This window comes from Athalia rosae, chromosome 2, assembly GCF_917208135.1.
Source record: "Athalia rosae chromosome 2, iyAthRosa1.1, whole genome shotgun sequence".
Lineage (NCBI taxonomy): Eukaryota > Metazoa > Arthropoda > Insecta > Hymenoptera > Athaliidae > Athalia > Athalia rosae.
Window position 1 is genome coordinate 7,834,316 of NC_064027.1, and position 22,636 is coordinate 7,856,951.

Here is a 22,636-nt window from a genome sequence, read left to right on the forward strand (position 1 = left end):
AGTCAGCCGCTATTCTAATAGCTATGGTATAAACATAGGTATATTTCACAATTTCACGTTGATGTATTCTTAACCTAAAATCTGCAGTAATCCTGAGGGACATTTCTGTAGTCTATTCAAAATCTAGAATATTAAGAATACGATGAATTCGTTGCGCACGTGTGCTAGGGTGGCAATCAATATTGAAAGGCTCACTTGCGTCTATTACAGGGGTATGCGATGTTCATTAATCTATTTGTTGTTCAACATTTTCAAACACAGCCCATCGGTATATGGATTATGCATTGTTCACTAGTATTTTACTTTATTATTCCTTTGGTCACGTAGAATAGCTACTATAAATTTTGGTATTATCTTCTGATTTTTTTAGTAAATGTTCCATTCACTATAAAGAATTCTCCTTGAACATTCTGTCGACAACCGCACTACCTTGGGCATAATGATGAATTACTAAACATTCCAGGCGATAGAGGCATCAAACGATGGGTTGCACCAACGTTGGTAGCTATAAACAGATTGAACCGTAAACTTGGACCACAACCTGTACCAAAGCGTAGCAATTTCCTTGACTGGAATTATAGTGCAGAATTATTTGCATTCAACCAAAGACTATCGGAAAAGTTTGACCTCACATTGCTGGAACAAGCCTTTACTCACAGGTCTTATGTCATACAGGAAGAGCAGCGACAGAGAGAAGTTGGCATAGAGAATCCTGAATTAAATATCAAGGATAACAGAGAATTTATAGAAGAGGGAAAATTCCTAACTTTAGAGATTGTGAAGTGCTATTTAAGGGAAGCTTTGCCAAGACTACCTGAGGAAGGCATTTTGTAAGGATATACAATATTCTGTAATTGCTTCTAATATTCTACCAGAACAAATCATCTCCAAAATGGTTCCAAATTCTCTTTCTGTTGTCAAATTTCAATCTTACTCTATCACAGATTGCTCAAGCATCACAATTTTAATTACCACATTGTCACACTTAACATAATTATGTGTTACCTCTTAAGTATTAGAAATGGAGATCCATCTCATTGAATAATTCCAACCTCTAAACCTCTATTAGTTGGCAATAATTCATTGGTATGCACTTGATAATTTTTCAGAGCTTTGAAAGATCACCTTCTTTCAGAAGAAATCCTGGCCAATGTTTCATCACTCATTGGAACCAAAGATATTATATTGAGCGAAGTGAGTTAATTGTTGGAGTTAATCGCATAAGCTTCTGTGGTAAACCACAATTCTTTCTATCTTTTTAGGACCATCCTGTACAACCAAAGACTTTGGCAAACACATTTTTTGCATTAGTAGCTGCATTATCTCGCAGTGTTGATACTATTCACACCAGTCTCTTTGTCCGTGACTTCTTAATAGCCACACTTTCTGATAAGGACGTGCTATCTTTATGGAGTCCTACTGATCCATTGCAAGTCTTGGACGATATTCTTGGCAGAGAAAAAAGAGGTCTTGCAGATTTCCGACTCGCTGCTCAGGCTGGAGTAAACACAGTTTTAGCCACACACCAAGTTGTGGTTTACTCTGATCAGCAATTCCTTGGAATGGGTACGTCAACCCGCACACATTTCTTGGACTCGCCGAATGTTTGGAATTATGAAATGATCTAAGAACAAAATTTATTTTCAAGGTATTGCCGAATCTGTGGAAGTAGCAAAACACGTTGCAGCTCTTGATGCTTTACAACGGATGTTTGGGATAGCCCATTTCAGCCGACCAATTCCATTCAACTTGAACGTGGATATAATTTCGGCGAGAAAAGCGAATTTACCGCTCACGCGATGGTGCTCTGAAAATTTGAAAAATGTAGTCCAAGTCTGATTCATCGTACTGTTATAGTCGTGAGCAGAACGTACACCTCACATTTCATCTGACGTATAAGAGTGATGTCGAAGACTTCATTGAGTCTGTTTAAAATGCTGAAATTGTGCCCCAGAGTAAGTCTTGGATACTTTCTACGACCCACGATTAACATCTGTTTCATATTTCATTGTAGATACATATATTACTTATCTTTTAAGCCAGAACTCGTGTATTTATATTTATTGTGAGTGAGATTTCTCACAGACGTCCTAACAGATCGAGATAATTGCGCAAAATGCTTTTGTGCCGGTATATATAAAATAATCAGAAATCATAGTAGATGATAACACACGTAGTTCCAAGTTCAAAGTGTCACGATGACAATATTACGGATTGATCCTATCCATTTATTTTAAGACCATGTGAACCTTCGTTTCTCTTCTCCGAAAGATGAATGAGTTCTCAATATATACCAGCTGAATAACCTGGGCTTTTTCCATGTTTCCAAACATCTTTTTCTTTACTCTTTAAGATTGGGATAACTCGATCAGTTTTTGCGTTCGGATAACGAGAATTTATATCAGTTATCACGAAATTTTATGAGTTTAGGATTGCAAGGGTTTGAACAATACAATAAGTTTTTTCGAAGCCGCTTGATGATAGAGGAGGATTGGTTCTGTACGTATCGCACGAAGTTGTAGTTTAACTACGTCGGAGAACGATTGGGTGACGTAACTTTCGCCTGTTTGGTTACATCTTTGCAATAACAACGGTCTTTTTTCTCCCTTCAAATGCAGACTGCAGTACTCAGAGCCAAACGTTCCCGTATATCGTCAACAAGAATAATCAATAATTGTTGGCTCAGACTTTCTATATCAATCGAGCTTCTCCGTATTGTCTGCTCTTCTATTTTTCGGAAGGTTATTGAAGAAGCGGGAAATAAGAAACTATAGTAGGAGATTTCGCGCAGACCTATATTGAAGCGTGCGAAGGAGGAAGGGCGGGATAAAAAGGTATACAAAAAAGAGAAAGAAAAAAGAATAAAAAGCTGCGAACCTGGATGTAGCGAGGTGGGGATTTGGCACGGCTATGTTGCTGACATCGGGGAGACGGTGGGTTCCGGGAGTTCGCGGGGCAGGAGGAACTACGCCAGGAGGGCGATGAGGGAAGAGGGTTTTCTATTCGTATTTCGTAGCAGGGAAAGGAAGGAAAGGGCTTTATTCTCCATGGCAACTCGCGGGCGCAAACTAAAGGGGATCCAACGATTCCTACCGCTACTGCTGCTCCGCTGCGCCTATACGGACTTGCCCGATTTCGCAAAATTCATTAAATACTCGAGTTACGTTTGCGGTCCAGTCTACTTTGCATGCATCGTTTTTCCCTTATCAGTTTATTTACGCCGATCAATTCTTCTGATTTTCCCAGAATAAGTAGAATCTAAACCCGAATCCGTTTCGAAATCTTATTCCGCTACATCCGCTTTAAGTCACGTAAAGGCTTGTGAATGTGACGCTGGTTTCAGTACAGCATATCGTTGCAATGGATTTTTTTCTCCTATTCATATTTATTTTATTTTTCTCTTTATTCGGTTTTTAGTACCGTCCGAGGACTGCTACACGCTCGGTGAATTTCCAGTAATTTAAAATTCCAAATACTGTCTGCAAAGCTTAGTTTCGACCTCTCCAATTATATTAAGCTCATCCTCGCGAACATACTATGGGTATTTAGTGCCCAGTGCATTCCTATCCATAGCAGTTTTTCCCGAATAATTGAATATTTTTCGATAAATGAATATCAGGCTCCCTCGGAAAACGAAATATTAAACATATTTTTCATAAATTATAGTTGAAGGTATATTCATGAATTTCTGGGGGATTTTTCAAAGCCTTTTGAGTACAGGTGAAAAAACTATAGGATACGAGAGTGGTTTGTCTGTAGGAATTTATTTGACATGATGATATTAATATAAAAAATCAGAAATCAGTTGTCCTATTTGCGACCAAGTCTCTGCACTGCAGATTGAAAACAAGGCGCGCGTGGTTGATAATTCGACGGTGATTTTTACACTCACGCGACCCTTATAATAGCAGACACGCGAATACTTGAAAATGTAATTGGTACATACTCGTACGTATCGGTAGGAGGCGAAACTCACATTTACGTCGTACCTCCGACTGTGTCACGAATCGAGCTAGGGTTACGTTAGGGAAACGATAAATTGCGTGGCAGAACTGAAGGGTCGAGCAAAGTGCGAAAGTCCTTGAACACACCTTAAACCAACAGCGCGACCTCCTTCGCGCGCTCATTTTGTTTTTGATCTATTTTTTTATTATTTTCATAATCATATTTGAAACAGGTGTACGACTATTCAATAAATGCAGTTTGTTCACCCCGTTGTTAACTGAACAGCCGGCCTGTGATTTGGATTTTTTTCTTATCGTTACTATCATCGAGATAGTTCCTTGTGCCGCTGTTTGCTGGAAGGCCTTAGCCTTTGGGTTGAACCGCTCATACCGAGCCGTTTCGGGTGTTTTGCGATTGGCGCAGTTTCGTCGCCAGGATATCTGCGCGTTAGTTAGTTTGGCCGTGAGTTAGTTCGGCCTCTGCGAATCGAATATCTCCCTCCAGCGTCCAATCGGCACGATAATATAACTGCGTCGTCGATCCGGCGATAGATAGACCACTTTAATAATGTCAGAAGATAAATACGAGACGGAAAACCCTTCTAAAAAATCTGCGATCTCAACCACGATTCTCTTGTCATTGTGATATGGATAATACGTCTTCCATTCATTTTTTATACGGCAGTCGCGTACGCGGTTCACATTTTAATTTCTATATTATACATACAAGTCTACCTGTATACCTACTGGGCGCTTCAGCATTAAGAATATTAAATTTAATTGCATTAAATCATTATTCACGTCCTGCAGGCAGCGAAACTTCATATATACCATCGATCAAAATAACACCGGCGATCAATTTATCAATTCAACTAACTCCGATGTATGTACTACTGGATGCGTAGAAATTTACCGAGGAGGATAATCTCCGAGGGTAATTTTAGACGGTTACAGAATGTATTGTATATCGAAGGCCCACAGAAGAAATAGTCAAATCCCCCCTGAAGTATCGCATGCAGGTTGATCCCGTTACTGATTTCATTATTTATGTATACCAAACTTGAGAAATTCAATTCATCCGCATTCTCAACTGCAGTGCAGGTTCGCGATCATTGTGAGAGTACGTAAAGTTGATTCAGTTCAAGACAGTGACCGTTTCCAACTTTCCGCATTCGAGGACATGACCCTGTAGTTTACAACCGCATCTCCTACTCAAGTATGTAATAAATATCAGCGTTTCGAAATTGCAGGTTTTTTCACAAGTAGCCGCAGAGTGGACGGTACTTGTTCATTTTCTTGAAAGTAATTCCATAAAATCTTTGAATAATTTGATAAAATTAAAAACTTGAATTATCATGTCTCAAAAGCTCCGAATGACACTGGATTCATCTATCTTAGAAACAGGAACCATCTCAGAAATAAAATCGAATTTCCGCAACGAAAATATGGCGTCCAAATACAAAGCAGATTCGGACCAACATCGTGCAGCCAGGCACCGGAGTCGTAGTCGACGCCATTTCATCCTGACATGACGGTACGTTCTATGCTATACTTATACGTAGTTACATACGTATGTATGTACTTACATACACTGGTTGGATACCTCACGATTGCCTTTCATGTATGGCACAAGTTTTTGAACACAATTTTAATCTTTTCCTTCGATCATCCCCAGCCGACACGAAAATAAAATCAGTCATTCAGGTATACAGATGATATCACACTTCGCAAAAGAACCAAAAAAAAAAATGCTTCTCCATTGTTGATTCGTCGTAGCTGGTGAAAATATTCTTCTCGAAGATCGGTATAAGGTGTGAGCCGACTTCCGTTGACGTGAGATATTCCTCAGGTTAGCCATTATGTAGTAAATAATTTATGTATACACGGGCATAATGTACTTCAAAGACACTTTCGCAGTGACTTTTATTTTAAAAACAAATAATTGCTGCAGCTATAGTATATGCGGTATACTTATATCTACGTCAGGGGAGGAAATGAACTATAAATAATTTATATAGGTATATGTCTACGCGGTGTGTATACATAATACATGTATTCGTATGAAGGTATAATGATAAATTTTTTTCAACGTATATACAGGATTCATGTTATATACTATCCAATGACATGTAGATATGTAACTTGCATCTTTTATATACACACAAGCATTTAAACAAGTGTTCTTTTCTGGCATCGTGAATACCGTACTTATATACATGTATTATACATATCACACACACACACACACATCTGTAAATTGCAATTTTTTTTCCCTTGTTTTGCTGCACATATAGAATGCATGGATATAGTAGAGAGACGGTTTGCAGTTTAGAGAGACGATCCTATCGTGCGAAACACGCGCGATGAAGGACTCGAGCGGCAAGGAATGAATGAGTCACGTTCAATGCGTAGCTGTACATACATGTGTTGTATACTCGAGTGGTCGTACATACATCGGAACGAAGTCGTAGGTATGATGACATCGGACCATTGTAATTGCTTCGCCAATTCGGAGTTTAAATATACATATATATGTATTTTAGTGTGCCAAACCGCGGTCTATAAACGATGAGCGGTCGCCAGACGCCGAATCTCTTATCATTTGGCTTCTCGATATCACAGTATGTCAAAGACCTGCCTTTTCTTCTACATGTATTACTATATGCATACATACCGCGATGCGCACTCGAGGCGAAAGCATTCGCGAATTGTTATTTGTGTATGCGTATATAACGGTCGTGTAGTGCGTATTACGATCACGTAAATTTCAAAAAAAAAATCCGTGGACCATATTTACGATGAAAACTCCTGCGTTCGTGGCAAGAAAATCTAATTTAAGATCTTAGCTTCGATTGAACATAGATTATACGTGTGCGCCAAAGGTGGAGATTACAGTCTGTCTATAGAAGTTCACGCTTTAATAGGATCAAAAGAGATCCCAATAAAAATGTCCTTCGTTGAAAAGAGAACGTCTGAATACGAAAGAGAGATCTCTGATGGTGCGTTTGGCAGGACTGCCACGTCGTTCCGTGATTCTAAATGGAGTTTAAACGAGCTGCCCGCTCTCGTCAATCGCGAAACTTGGCTGAAAAGACGCAGCTGATGTCATTTCCGGTGAACAGAACTGCAGGCATACCGTGCGGACCTGTGAATTACGCTGTTTTTTGTAATTCGTCGTATCACAGAAATCGCAAGCTGAGAATTAACATACACATATATGTATGTATGTTATATACCTGCATAACTTTTTCGTCTTGTCGGTGAAAGAATTGAAGAGATTGGGGAAAGCATTCGATGAGCGCAGGCAAGCAATCGATAAAGCGACGAAAATAATATGAACCGACGACGATATTTGAACAGTGTGATTATCCAGGTAATTAATATCCGTTCAATAATATCGGACTGAACTTTACATTTATGAAATATTAAACAAGGGCTGTCAGGAGCAGTAATATGGGCTAATATTAGGGGGGAAAAATTCAAGTTATGCGAGTCTTCAATTTCTATGCATTTGTCCCGTTCATCTCTCCCAGCAGTTTAATGAAAGCCCATATAATAAATGAATAAATTACATTGCACGAATACTATACATCCCTATATAACCCGAAATACCGAGGTTACGTTCAGCCTTGGCACTGGTGCAAAAGAATTTCCCTATACCCGAGGTGGTGCAAGCTATACGTTAGCTTTCGCACGGTAGAGCTCGTATATTGATTATTTGTCGGTTGTTCTATCCCCTTTAAGGTGGTTTATCCCTCCCTCCCCCCCTGCATCCTCTCGCCACCAAACTCGCCTACAACATTTCGCGAGCTTCTCTCTCTCGCCCTCGCATACTACCGTCTTTCTTCCACCTTCTATTCCTGCGTGTAACGACTCAATGGCGCAGCCACACCCATTCGCCATCCAGTAATCGGCGCTATTGTTATTTTAGTCCTCCATTATCCACCGACGCCCTGACACCTCGTATTTGCCCCAACTCTCAAAACTTGCAGGCACTTACTTTCCACTCGTTACATACCGCGAAAACAATTTAAAAAATGTAATCGTAATCAGCGATGGGATTTCAGAATTGAAAAAAAAAACAAAATTGAAAAAAACAAGTCATAATAATTTTTATTCTATAGTATGAATTGCTATAATATCTACGCCACGGCGCTGCACGCACATATTTATAACAATTCTTCGATTAGCCCGAATCCGCGCGGGTGTTTCATAAGGTTTTTAAATTTATGCGCCATAATATTATTACAAGTAGGTGGATGGGTTCCGGGACTGCTACGCCAATGAGAGGCATGCAATTTCGGAGACCTAAACACGTGAAGCCCGATCGCCGTTGTTCGTTGTGTGCCTCCGGTGCTGCTGCTCATGCTGGGTGTATTCCGCAGGCTACACATTGCAGCCCTTCTTTGCAGTACCTAAGTATACCTGTATATTTCTCCTGCAAGAATTAAGGAATCGGAGAGAGGAAAGTAGCCTGGCACGATGGAATGGAACACGACGCCGTAAGAGTGTAGGGACTGGCAGTGCTGCCAGAAATCCACTCAACGAAGGAAGCGCCAATCCCTGTAGAATTATGCACGTGATTTCAAATATGTAAGGACTACCCTATTCTAACCTCTACAGTATTTTCGAATCTTTGCTCTCTAGTCGCCGTCTATTTTCGGCGACAGTTTACCAATTTGATAATGATCGGCACATTTGAAAGCCTCTATACAAGGGGGAGAAGGCAGAAGGTATTAGCAATCATAACATAATTCTCGGTTCATAATTAGTGGCACAAAACTGATTAATGCCAATTAAGGAGGACGCGGTATAGAATTCGAAGAACGTGTAGTGCGGCTTTTCACAGGGGGGGGCGAACGAATTTTACCAAAAATACATTCGCTCCTCCATTACTTCATAATGAAGTTATAAAAGTGGCATATACCTCTGCGCAACGAATACTATTTCTCTCCGCATTTGTAATAGAAATTATACACAATGACTGCGTCCATTTCCCAGTCTCGTTTCTATATCGCGGCAAGTTGCAATCGACAAATTGCAACACATTAAGAAACCGTTCATCCGTAATGGGGAAAGAAGCGGTGACGTTACATTCTTATACATAATAATTTCCATTTATAAATATATGTTATATATATTTCAAGTGGTCATCGCTTTTATAAATAGGCGCAGGTATATGACGTGCATACATACATACATACATATTACACACTGAAACGCATATGGACCTCTATTATATTCACGTGATATATAGAACATACACACGGGTGATATTTTTTCACGCAGTGTCCGTACACGTGTGTGTGTGTGTATATATATATATATATATATATATATACTCGGTGGGGGTGGCAATGGCCGTCTCTTCGGACGCAGGTGGTTGATTTTTAAACGTGGCGAACGATGGAACAGGAAGGGCAGTAAAAGTTTTCAGCCCCTTTTTCGTACACAGATACGTAAGCCCGATGCACCGATGTGTAGATATGTATAATGGGTGTGTGCGTCTGGCGTATTTTCGTCCCTCTTCGCGTCTGCGTCCATCTCCACCCGTGACTCGCCAAAGCCCCTTGGGCAGATCCGTGCAAAGGGGAAAGGGGTGGGAATACAGCGGTTACAGGCTTAACCTGTTCCTCGGACAGACGCATACATCGATAAAAGGCATCATGCAGGCCCTAAGAGGACGTATATGCGGGTACACTGCAAGCCACGAGTTCGGGCAGAAGGGCATTCGTGTCGACTTGCCAGGCTTAACTATAAGAGCCGGGTCACATCGTGATGGCTACGAGTTGGAATCGACCGCGAACAAGTCACGAAAATTATGTGAAAGTAACGAAAATCTCCTTACGTTCATATCCCCATCCCTGCGGATGCCATGTCCGTATTGATGGTAAATTTCGATGTTCGGAACATGAAAACGGAAAAGAACGAAGCATTATGATGTTTGGAACACTGAAATTAATGTGACGAACTCACCACGTTACGCGGAGAAAGCGAAGTTTTTTCTGGCGACTGATTCGAAGCAAGACGGACTTCGATACCGGTGAAAAGTTATCGGATGCACCGGTGAGTCGACGCATCGAAAGTTACCGGTCCAGCTAGCCGGTGGAATTCGAGTTTGCAGCCCATACCCTTCTCTGCTACCGCGGAGAGTCATCGCAACAAACACATCGTATAGTATGTCGGGGCGGCATGGTCTCCGCGCGCGACTCCCATGATTCTGGGATTTACATATTACGTTCAACGTAATTGCGTAATGACACCCCGACTTCGTCCTCATTGCGGCGCTTCGAACCCCGCGATGGCGCTCCCTGCATCCCAATCCGTAAACGTCGTACACATACACACAATCGTCACAGTCGAATGTACCGCTCTTCATTTTCATTTTCTCTTAAATTACGTTGACGTGCCTATATCGACTAGAACAGGGACGTTCTTCGGGAAAAATGAATGGGTGTATGGAGTTTGCGGTTATGAGTAACACCGAAAAGGGAGAAGCATGAGATTCCGCTGCACGTAGAGCGAGAGTTGAAAAATGAACGCGCGCGTCCGCAAGAGACGATTGACGATGATGGGGCTTGTTTACATATATACAGCTTCGGTTTACTCGTTCGTTCCTCGCTTTATCAATGAAACGAAGAAGACGGAAAATAGCGGTATACGGAGGGAGGAGAAGCGGTTCGCAGATAACGCAAGTCTGCGCACTACCGCTTCAATTAGCTATTTGGATTTTAGCACTACCGTATAACGATTCGCTGCAGGATCGAGTCAGCGGCTATGCGACCATTGTCATAACGAGCTATTCTCAACTTCGGAACCACCCGTCCAGCAAAATGTCAGAAGTGCAAACAAAAAATAAAACGATCCGACATTGCCAAAAGTATATTTATATCCGATACGTATGCGAACGTGTACGGTGGGAGTAATGGAAACATAATGAGGATCGTTACTACGTGTACATAGTTTTTTTCCGTCGATTCAAGTGGAGAGAAAAGAAAGAACGTTGCCGCAGCGGATGTGATGCACGCGATGCGATGCGATGGGATGCAATGACTGTTCAATTTTGCTGAGACGCCATTGTGTCGGTGACTGCAACGATGCCTGAGGTCTTGGCGGCATTTGAGAAGTTCCTCGGTGACTCCGTCTTCTTCTACTCAGCTCCTTCCCGCGCCAGAACCTCCGGCCAGTAACCAGACCTAGTTGTTTACTATTTCAAAGTCTTTGATCTTGCTCTGCTAGGCTGTTGGCCAGACCGTATACCTAACATCGGTACAGACCCAGAAATTTCTTCCGAGAACAAAGTGCAGCGGGGCGCGCGTATTTGTACGTTGTAAATATGTATACACGTCTATATATGTAGGTACACTGCACTGCAGACCCGAGCCGAACGTATAAATATGAGTACGGTATACGTACATGTGTATACGAATAAGTTGCAGGAAAACCTGTTCAAACGAACTTGTTACAGAAGGAAGAATTTTTTGGGAAATACAGTTTCCTCGATGATGCAGTTTCGCAGCAAATAGAAAGGATGAAAATTACGGGAAGGAGGGGGAGATGAGCGATTGCCGGGAATCGATGTATACCTACCCCAGAGTGGGTTGGGCGATTTTGTTACACGGTATGTTTTGGTGTAGTCGGAGCGTAACTCGAGTACTAAATACTTGGGTACTTGGTACTCGTACAGGGCAACGTAGAATCTTACTCTGGCCAAAAAAGCGGCTTTCAAGTTGGCGTCGATAATTGGTCTACTAGCGGCTACTGTTGTATAAGTTAGTAGAATTTTGTTGGAACACAAAAAGCCGATGAACGAGTTTCGGACGTGAATACATAATACAAAATTTATTGAAAGAAGAAGCAGTTTCGGATAGTCTGGAAACTTTTTCTTTCAATTTCTATTATGTATCCTCGTATTTTCTCCAACTAATCGCAAGTTTTGTTGTTCGCGATGATAACAAAGCAGGTGGCGTGTAGAAGATTCACATTTCATTATGCGAGCCATCGTCGTAATAGGATGAAATAATTCCTATTTCCAAGAAATCGAATATGCCGGCCTTCTGTTCTTCGGGGGTAAAAGACCCGCGTTATTAGCGGCACTTAGAGGACCTTCTGCGCGATATGTCGCGGTATAGTTTTGTTCGGTCTCTCCGAGTCTCGCTATGATATCTGAACGGCGCTAAAAAAAAAAAAAAAAAGATTAAATTAACGCGACTGGGACGAGGCGCCTAAATAAAACACGGGAGTCGGCTCTGTTCTCCCATTGTCTGCGGATCGTCGTGAAACGTAAAGAGCGCGCGTAGGTCACGATTCGTTGCGGAAATGGAACAACGACCAGGCGAGATAGTGTTCAAAGCAACAGCAGCAGCAGCAGCAGCAGCAGCGGCGACCGCGTAGTCCACGGTCGTAGTTGCTGCTACGCACTTTTTCTTACCGCAGTCCAAGACCACGGAGTCCGAGGCGATGCTCAAAGCCCGCCACGGAGCCGAGTTTGTCGAGTTTGAGGCTTGAGCCTCGGACGGTAGATAAAATTGAGGAGTTCAAGGCTCAGGCTTTCCGTCCCCCCCTCGTTGCCCCACGGGCTGCTCCTCTGTACACACATATACATATACAATAAAGACATAGTTGTCCTCCTATCGGGCTTTGGAGTTGGGCCTCGTTTCTCTCGGCTGCAGAACGGGATTCGACCCCCTCGTGGCCCCTCTTCGTCCCGTGCCGCGCCCCTCGCTCGTACCGCCTGGACGTCGTCCCTCTCTCTCTCCCTCCTTCCTCTTGGATAGCCGCGTTTTCCACCCCCTCCATCTCTTTCTAGTTATCTCTTCCCTTCTCCAGTATCTGTCTCTTTCTTTAAACCCCCTCTCGCTTTGAGAGTATCCTCCGTAGAAGCCGCGTGCGCATTGATGTGTGCGCGCGTGGTCGATTCTCGCTCCGCGTGGTGCGACGTTCGTGAGAGAGACCGTACATCGTTGCCAGGTTTAGCGAGGTTGTCGGTTTTTCTTAGGGCCAGTGCCTGGCGTATCTCCTCTCTTTGCCGCCCCACCGACGCCCGTTTTCGACGCGTTCTTCCCCTCCACCCCACCCCTATGCGCCGCGACGTCCCCTCGCCCCACCTCGTCGTCGGTCTCTCGGCGTGCCGTCCGTCCGTCTGCCCGTCCATCCATCCGTCCATCCCACGGATTCTGTATTTGTGTCGGTGTATGCGTGACGTTAACCTGGCGGCCCTGAAAACAACCCGACCAACTTCGGGCACCTTCATCGGGAACACCCTGAAAATCGCGAAAATACCGAACGCGCACTTTTATCCCGGGTAAGAGAAGAATCAAAGCAGAGAATACCAACCGTCGCTCGTTAGAAGTATCCACAGTAAAAAGAGAGAACGAATGAACGACCGCCAACGTTCGACGGTGTATAGTAGTTAGTTAGTCGTCGCTGTTGCCTGCCTCTCTACCGAGTACCAAGTACCGAACCGAACCGACCAAAGGAAACGGTACCAACCCAACAGTGTAGACTGTAGTATATTGTTTGATGACTTACGTACGTAAGTTACTACTGTGGATGTGGCTGTGTTCTATGCTCTGTGTTTGGGGGTTTGAACCCTCATAATTTTGTTCACGGTGTTTTAGTTTTTTGAGTTTTTATACGTTGGTGTTGATCCTGGAATTCCGAGGCTACGTCACAAGGTGAAAATTCAGTTATAGCCGTTTAAAGTGTTCATGGTGCTCTACGTATAGGTACCTCATCGATGATATCTACATGTAGACGTGTGCTCGTTCTATACACAAGCTCATATCATCAACGTGTGAAAATTACACACCTACACATTTAGAGACACGTACATCAGCGATACAAACGCACAACTACACGAGGAGGGCGACGTGCAACCGCAGATCTAGTTCACTATTTCGTGAGTTCTTTGTTTCGTGTACCGATAATTGGAACACTGTTTTTCATTTATTTATTTTTTTTTTCTTTTCGCTACTTTGAAATATTTCGTGATTTGTCGTATTCCACAGCTCGTATTTGAACGAGTCTTCAGGTTGGATACCGCGTAATGGTTTCCTCGGCGGTGTAGGTACGCGTATTTTGGATCACGATCAAATAATCTTTAAATAGTTTTCTATAAATAAAATATATATATCCTATTTCATCCATTTTTGCTTGAACTTGAAGCTCTTTAGCTACGCTCTTTGGGTAGAGTGGGGTTGTTACTTAGAAATTTATACTCTTTTTAGTCGATATAACGCAATGTCGAATAAATATTGCGGCAGGCTATTTGCAATACTCAAATTCCATTATATAAGCTAGGAAAACATTCATACCCACCCGACTGATGGAAATGTCGATGATACCGAGTGCTCTGAATGGTGCTTTTTATCATAATGAAACTGGAATATCTGAAAATAATGTACCAGCCTTGCCCGACGTTAAATTGATCGTGGCCCCTATAACGTTCACATCTAGTTAATTCGAGTGTTCGGCTGTGCTACGAATCGACTTTCGATTTTTCAAATATTTCGTTTTTCGCGAAATTTCATTCATTATTTTATTCTTTTTTAAGCATTTTAGTCACCGTCTAAGCGCAAGGTCCCTTGACGGCTGTTGTAACTTTTTCGTTCTTTCTGGAGAACTTTGTTTTACTTTTCGGATATCTTGGCTTACGAAAAACGCCAAGTGGATCCATGAAAACTCAAACTTTGAAAAAACTGCTGCTATTTACCGTCAATGTAAAACGCTTAAAATAAACCGTCAGTCGGGGTGGGATTAAAGCACTGATTAATCAAACCGTCCTGACTCGTTTTAAAGCCATTGGGCTTCAATCATTTATTCGAATTACGTGCAAACTACGACTAATTGTGTCGTTAAGGTGCACGCAATCGAAAAGCGAACGGAAATGTCTTGAAATAGGGGATATGTTTCCGTCTATATAGAACCGCAAACAATAAATCGCGGAATTGTTCCGTTTTCCTCTGTTCACATTGGAAAAAAATGCAGGAACAAATCTCGTTGATATTCTATCGAGTTTGATTAAACTTCTTTCATCTGCTCAGCCTCGCGCAGTTTTTTTTCCTGATTTTTTCCAATGATTTATGCATTTAATTGCGAAAGTCAAATTCTTTTAATCTCTACAAGTCTACCGTATGTTTGACTTTCGTAACAAACTTCATATCCGTTTGAAATCCAATGGAAATTATCCAAAGTTTATAATTAGTTAGAGGTGTCGCAGGATATCTACATAGTACTTTGCCTCTATTAAACATTTTAGATAAAGTTATTTTTTTCTGTTCAAAACTAACTTTTGGGACATTCGTCACCCGAATGATTTTGCGTAGTTTCGTTGCGCTCGGTTGATTGCCATCTTTTCCGACAGACGTTTTCAAGAGTAACAGCATTGAGTAGCCATACTTCGGTTCGAAGTATAGTTACTCAATGGTAATAGCGTGAAGAGAAGGAAAAAAAATGATCCTCGTGCTTTGATCTAAAATAAATAGACAAAGAATGAGTGAAAATCAAAAATTAAGAAAAGACAGTTCGAAAGCAATAGAAAACAAGAGGAAAAGTTATTCCGTGTTTTATGCTCCTATATTTATTAGGCGCGGGACTTCTGGCACTCGGGCCGCTCTCTAGTCTCTACTATTGTGCGGCACTGGCTCCTGTACTGTTTGCTTGTACCGTTCTTTCGCACACGGACGTTCGTTCACAGCACGAATCGTAGTCCCTGAGGAGAATACGAAACCGAGCGACTCGTCCCCTTCTTCTTTATTCTCCTCCTCTCCGTTGCACCGCTGTGTGAGACGTTCTTTCTCTAATACAAACGTGTTTTTCTTCTCTGAACACGCACACGCGCACGAACGACGCCCGGTCCCGGACTCGCACGACTGCTGCAAGAGCTAAAGTCACGCCGCACCAGCACAGTATTAATTCTGTGTGAGAAAAGAAACGAGAGGAATTGTAAAAAAATAAAAAATAAAAAAAAAAAAAATACCAAAACAAAACAATAGAAAAGTAAATAAAAAAATTTATACACATATACATATTACATATGGCTTTTGAAGAGAAAGAAAAAAAGAAAGAAAAAAAAAAACTGATAATTATCCAGGAAACTGCCGCACCCCGAGACTCTGTCACCCTGGACAGGCTCATCGCGAAGAAAACCATCCTAACCTAGCTAGCGGTAGATTTGCGCGACGAACGGTTTGGCCCTCGCATGCCAGCCGACCAGGTCGTCCATTTTGTGTTCGAAGTCTCTAAGACTGCTGCTGCTGCTGTTGCCGTTGCCTGCCTGCTTGCTTCTGCCTCCACGTGTCGACTGGCAAGCTATTGACCGCTTCCCGCTTCGTTAGGCTATACATACTGAAAACCGAACTGGATTTGGATATCGGATGTGTAACCTTGGATATTGCGTTATGGGGTTCAATCTGTCTTCTCGATAATCAAGGGATTGGAAAAACAAAAACATACCGAGAGGCAACGGCAAAGTATTATTTTCTTTTAATTCATCTTCGCGAGTGAGTTTTATATTATTCGTCAGGATTTCTTGGTCAGTGATTCTCGACCTCCAAGTGACGCTTTCATTTCGTAGACGGTTTTCTATGTGGGCCTGATGCGGATGTCTTCAGCTGGCTCCAGGCTTACCGAAAGATTTTAGAATAATTGAATCGCAACAGTACGATTCTACATTGATGTGAGTTTGGTTAAAGTTCCATCTTCGATTTTTTGCACAACTATATGTGCGATGGTTTTTTCGTTATTCTTTTCTACGATAAAACACGAGTGAATATAACGTGATTTTGTGCATGGAGAGTGATGACAAAGAGGGGCTGAAAGCGACTCTTATTACGTTCTGAATATCGATCGACACCATCCCCCTCCTCTGGAAAATGACGTTTCCTTCATCTATCGAATCAGATATCCTTTTCTACTCCATGCTTCGTAGCGTTCCCTCGATTCTACTCAAAAACGATTCAACAACTAGCGAAATAACTTGCCACATTATATCACCCGACCGTTTCATTATTCGCGAAGTGAGTGTATTACAATTTGTCATTATTCACAAAGTTAAAATACTCGGCTCACAATCGGTTAAATATCGACGAGTTAACGTCCAAGCTGCGTCGCTCGTCGCTCGTAGATCGTTGCACTCGTCGACTGCATTTATTCTGAAATTTGTAGTTATTCGTTCTTCGGTGAATATATCGTGTAATCAATCACACATACATCTCGAGGATAAGCATTGTCCAGGAATTTACACGGCCTTGCATCAATTTTCAAAATATTTTCATTGTTATCATTATGATTGTGTATTATTATTGTTGTTGTTTTTGTTGGTGTTCGAGACTGGATTTCGGTGTTTATTTACATTTCTTATCGTGAATTTCTAGCCTATTTTCTTTTTCTTTCTATTTTATTCGAATTCTGCGTTACGCCATTTCTTCGGTATTTCGACCTCTCGTCATTGTCGTTATTTTCTCGATTCTATATTGCGCAGTAGAAAATTATGTAGGAAGTTCTGTCGCAGATTCGTGTCGCAATTTCTCCATGCTGTTAGATGTTATGCATTGTTAGTTCAGAAGGAAGAAAAAAACGTCATTTGAACCAGTTACCATCAAGATTAAAGTACATGGGTGAATAATTTTCGAAAAAAAAATTAACTCGTACGAGTCAACGTGGTACAGAAACATTTTTTTACGCTCGCGATCGAGTCGTTGACCCCTAATTGTTTATTAGAATTTCCACTCCCCTTCTACCGACTAGAATCTTCGGTGTGGTGAATCGACTTTTATTCTATTCCGTTGAATATTTCGCGTGTAATCAAATTTCCCACCACATATTGCGGAAAAGTAATACGAACAATTCAACAATTTCGATTATTCTTTATTTTATTATTATTTTCAATTTTGTCAATTCAACTCGTCGGGTTGAAACTCGAACTCCTCGTCGATGTTAGCATGGCGAATTTGAAATGAGTAGTAATTGTCATTAAATATGGAAATATTCAGGCCTTTTCTACAACTTTGCAATTTTATCTCGCGTGGTTTGTTTTTCAATATTTATCACGAGCCTTTGGACGCAGATCAAGATTCCGCTAATCGTTAGTCATACGTTTTGAGGAATTATTTTTTGAACTGTTTTGCTAATGAAATAACGTTGGGAAAAAGTAAATTAACGTTGGGTTGGGTGAGGCCAGGTTTTTCGAAGGCCACGCGCTGCTTCTCGCTCTCGGTAATATAATTAAAAGTTCGTTAGGGATTTTTCGAAGTAGAAAATGGCCAACGCCGTTGTTGGTTCTTATTTTTTCTTTTATTATACTTATTAGAATTACATTTTTATTCTTATATATTTTAATAGCTAGAAATGCGCAAAGCGTTCCGTTGAAGCGCGTAGCTCAGCTCGGCTATGGTTCCCAACTCTACACAGGCACAGGGTGCTACAGGGTAGGCCAAAATGACTGACTCTGCCTCGCCTTGGCGTTCGTTCGCCTGTTCAGACGGCGAGCTCCCGCGCATGCAACTAACTCTCACAGATTTTCGTTGATATTTTACCATGTGACGTGGATAGATTTTTGCGGAAAAGTTTATACGGTGAAAAAAACGGTGCCGATTCGGTTGATCAGTGATTCGTCGATATCTCTTCACAATTAGGTAACTAAATAGGCCTAAACATACGAATTTAGAATCGAACGCCACGCGCCGTGTTTGATTTGATGCTCTCAGCGTTTCCTAGTGTAGATTCCGTATATTCTTTCCACAGTCAGCCGTTTCTTCAACTTTATTTATCTTAAATTTGTTTTTTTCCCTTCTAATTTGAACTCATCTTTCCCCTCTTTCTTTGTTTTAATTTAATAGGGAGACAGGTATCGTCGATAACTCTTACTTGTGAATTAACTAAAATAAAACTGTGATCGAGTGAATAAAGAAGAATTCAAACTCCTGGTGCTGTGCCTGATGATGATTGTGAAATTTTCAAAGTGTTGGTCGAAATTAAAAAATAATCTTCAATTATCTCTTCAAAAAATCATTACGGTGAAGTGCGTCTAATGTGTTTTGTTTCTTTTCTTTCGATTACGAGGGACCAAGTGATATCCTGTGAATCGTGATACGTGTTTCAATTGGAATTATTAATTATCGCTAGATATCGCGATCTAATGTTGCGCTTGTATTAAACATAGTTGAATTGAAAACTTTGTATTAATTACGCGATTATTATTCGTTCAGAAAATCCATTTTTACTTTAAATTTGTTTCAAGAATCCGAATACTTTGTTGAGATCATACGGTGAAAAAATTAGTTCTCTTTTTCTTATTTTTTTTTTTTTTTTTTTTTTTCTTTGTGAAATCCGGTTTCTCAAACCTCGTTAACATTGACTTCGACTTTAAAAAAGCAGTATATTTCGTCAAAATTATGTGGTTGATAATTTAATGCGAAAAATGACGAGAACCATGCGCGAAATTCGATGGATTTTGTGAAGATCAAACGAATTGTGGCGTGTATAATATAAAAGGTGTTTTACAAGTATTTAAAAAAACTTAAAATAACTGTCAAGATGACCTCGTTCTGCATCGATATCGCTTATTTCCTTAACAAATGAATAGCGTTATTCCGTATTCTTCGTAAATAGTAACCATAACTATATGAATCTGAAATTTTTTCAATTCGTGAAATTTCTCATCAAAATCTATTTCATCGTAAAGATCGTCTTATGCTGATCAATAAAATCAAGTTTTTGAACGACATTTCCCGGTTGTTCGATTGCTACGCGATTTATTTCAAACAATTCATAAATCGAGTCTTGCTCAACTCTGCTATCGAGGATCGCGCGGCTTCCAGCATTTTCCGATTTTGATTCAATTTCGGGATTAATCTCGTGAAATGCCAATATTTCGTAGTGTTTAGGTGAGTGATAGGAAACGAATATGACGAACGATTGATGCAGACGTGGTCAATTTCTTCACTACCCGATCGTAAAATAATTTTAAAGAGAAGTAAATAGTGCGAAAAACCTACAAAATTTTGAATAAAATGAATAAACTAAAAATCATACCGAGCGTAACCATCGTTCGAATCTAAAAGCTCGCAAATTTCGTGAATTTTTTTTACTCTCGAGTCACCGAATTACGAATCATCAGATTGAATGACATTCAACAATCGTGATATTCATCGTTCGTAAATTGATATACGATGACCTGTGAAATAATCCGCAAATTTAGTGAATTCCCGAAAGGGTTAAATAGACGATAAAGAAAAATACATTGTATTGTTTCAACTCGAACTGTCATGCTCTCATCATTTTCTCCGGCCCCCCTAAAACCCACGCCCAGAAACCCTTTTTGTTCGTTCGTGCGCTTTGTACGTTCTAAATTGAAGAAATTGTGAAATGTTACGTCGTTTTTCGGCTTATGTTCTCTTTCGCCTTCATTCTTTTCTTCTCTACAACCCTCTTATTACCTCAAATCTTTTTTTTTTCTCTCCTAAGAAGTAGCGTAATTAGGAACCGAGTATTGCTTTCAGAATTATGGAGGTTTCGGTGTGGTTTCGTTTTTTTCTGTGCTATTGGTTTAGGAGTAGAACGTGACGTGTTCGATGGAAGAAAAAAAAATCAATTAACCGTTTCGTTCGTAATTCATCATCGGTGTGTAGTATACACACTATATACGTATTCGTGAAAATCGAATGAAATGAAAATGTACAACTCGAATTTTTTTTCGCTCCAGGCGTTTCCTCGAATCTCATTAATTGCAATCGAAGGTTGGTGTCGGATGGTTTATTAGTTCGATCGCGTACCCACCCAGTCTGGAATTTCCAGTTCTTTCCCCAAGAACCGAAAGAGAGAAAGATAGGAAGGGAGGGAACGGGGTAGTGCGTATTTCTGGCAAAAATCGGAGTTCGCCGCAAGTCCGTACGTGGACGTATTTTAAAACGGTAGTCCGAAACTCGTGTCGAATTTTGAAAAATAGACAAATTTCGACTCCTCTCTCATCCCCATTTTATCGATTCGTGATAAAAATAATTCGTAGTTTGATAAAAAGATCGGAGTTTTCCCAATTTTTTTTTCCTCACATCTCTAATTTCCTCATCGCAATTGAAAAACCTCGTGATTGAAAATGTCATTAAAATAAAAATATTCGTATCTATAACGTGGTGCTCGTAACTTTCTATAAATTCGCGTTGAGTTCGTAAAAGTATGGCTCCAGCACCTCCACAATCAACCAACCAATTCTACGATTCGTTGACTCCTCTCTCTCTTACGACAGCAGCATCTCGGCGCGGTGACAATAATTTTATCTCCTTACATTAAATTACATTACGTAATTATACGAATATACATCTACGAATAGCACACGTATACAGGCTGCGGGTAATCATATTTCCACAGAAAAGTGTCGTTCAATACACACATTTGATACGCGCACATTCACGTATACGGAATCAATCATATATAATATATATAGAAAATTTTTCTCCGCCAGTACCAAAACTTTGATCGTATTAAAATCATTCGGATCCCCAGACCTCAAATTCAATCCATTTCGAGGGCTGATATCGATTCGCTCCCCCTCAGCCTCCTTTCCGTTGCTATACTTGTATGTATCCACTCGTATGATGATACACATGATACGAGAGTGGGTACAAGATATGTACGTAAGCCGCACGAGGCACGTATATTCACTTTTTTTTTTCTTTCCTCTCGCTTTTTTCTTTTTTTCTTTTTTTTTTTGAGAGAGAGATAGACGTACCATCTCAATGACTGCCTACCACGTGGGTCGCGTGGATTTCGGCCGCCCTTGTGCTCCCATAGAGTTCAAAGTTGGGTCGAATATTTGTTGTATTATAAAAAAAAAAAAACGTAGCCGTTATACGTACGCGTTTCGTACCCCGCACATATTTTTTTTTTTCGTCCGCGTATATTGAAAAAGACGTTCGTATCCGAATTATATAAATCTAGATGTGTGTAGGTAGGTAGATACATACGTGCGTGGATCATCTGGACTACCAGGTATGCACATTCGTATCACGCGATACTAACGTTATTCGAATTATGTTTATACACCTATATCTCTCGAATACCAACGCACGAATAATCGTAACTCGTGAGCGAGACACATGCGAGAACGTTACAATGAGTAGCGTTTTCCGGATAACTTTAACCTCTCCGGTATACACCTATATACGAATCGTGCGATATACTCGTACTTGTACGATCCGAATGAGCAATTCATACACCATTATTATATTCGTTAAAAATGTGCAATATAAAAGGAAAGGAAAAGACGAGGAAAAAAATATTAATGCGTATACGACGCGTTGTTACTTATTAGACAGAGCGGAATAATATGCAATATATACTCGGCGCTGATGAGTTATTTCTGTTCTTATATACAATACATATATATATATATATATATAATAGGCGTTACCTAACATTAAAATACTGTATAAATACGTTCGATAACTGATAACGCCGCAGTTCGTCTTCCTTCTTATTATACGGAGATGAAATACGAATGTGTTACTCGTACATACGACGTTATTAGTAATGCCAACCAGACGGTGTACGTACAACAAGATTACATACTTATGCGGGAACTTCGCGGTATCTGACCACGTGCACAATTTAATAATTGATCTATCTAATCTTTCACGCCTTTTATAGCCTTACAACCTTTTTCTTCTTTTTCCTTCCCATTTCTGCACGATGCG

At 40.8% G+C, this 22,636-nt stretch overlaps 2 protein-coding genes and 1 long non-coding RNA gene across 12 annotated transcripts in view; 2 read left to right on the forward strand and 1 right to left on the reverse strand.

Moving 5' to 3' along the window:
- Positions 1-24: 24 nt before the first annotated feature.
- LOC105686663 (39S ribosomal protein L44, mitochondrial) lies at positions 25-2,324 on the forward strand. The gene is made up of 5 exons (XM_012401702.3): positions 25-212; positions 464-830; positions 1,110-1,194; positions 1,263-1,566; positions 1,649-2,324. The coding sequence occupies exons 1-5, from the start codon at positions 143-145 to the stop codon at positions 1,837-1,839; spliced, it is 1,017 nt and encodes a 338-aa protein (XP_012257125.2). The 5' UTR covers positions 25-142; the 3' UTR covers positions 1,840-2,324.
- A 10,722-nt stretch (positions 2,325-13,046) lies between these two features.
- LOC105686888 overlaps positions 13,047-22,636 on the forward strand; it is a 62,047-nt gene continuing 52,457 nt past the window's right edge. For 5 of the 10 annotated variants that reach the window (XM_048649689.1, XM_048649697.1, XM_048649700.1 and 2 more), the window contains exon 1: positions 13,558-13,845. The gene's annotated coding sequence lies outside the window, so the exon portion shown is untranslated. Of the gene's footprint in view, positions 13,249-13,476; positions 13,846-16,487; positions 16,624-16,876; positions 16,964-18,230; positions 18,581-22,636 lie in introns of those variants that run through there. The other 5 variants (XM_048649694.1, XM_048649692.1, XM_048649691.1 and 2 more) reach the window with 5 other exon arrangements.
- Positions 14,965-16,538, reverse strand: LOC125499848. Its single transcript, XR_007276867.1, has 3 exons — positions 16,401-16,538; positions 16,104-16,292; positions 14,965-15,862 (listed from the first exon to the last, which is right to left on the reverse strand). It is a non-coding gene; the product is annotated as an uncharacterized LOC125499848 (long non-coding RNA).

Excerpts from the sequence above, each read along its gene's own strand:
- LOC105686663 (XM_012401702.3), top strand. The coding sequence starts at position 143 with ATGAATTCGTTGCGCACGTGTGCTAGGGTGGCAATCAATATTGAAAGG. Across the intron at positions 831-1,109 it reads CTACCTGAGGAAGGCATTTT|AGCTTTGAAAGATCACCTTC; the intron begins GTAAGGATATAC and ends ATAATTTTTCAG. Across the intron at positions 1,195-1,262 it reads AAGATATTATATTGAGCGAA|GACCATCCTGTACAACCAAA; the intron begins GTGAGTTAATTG and ends CTATCTTTTTAG.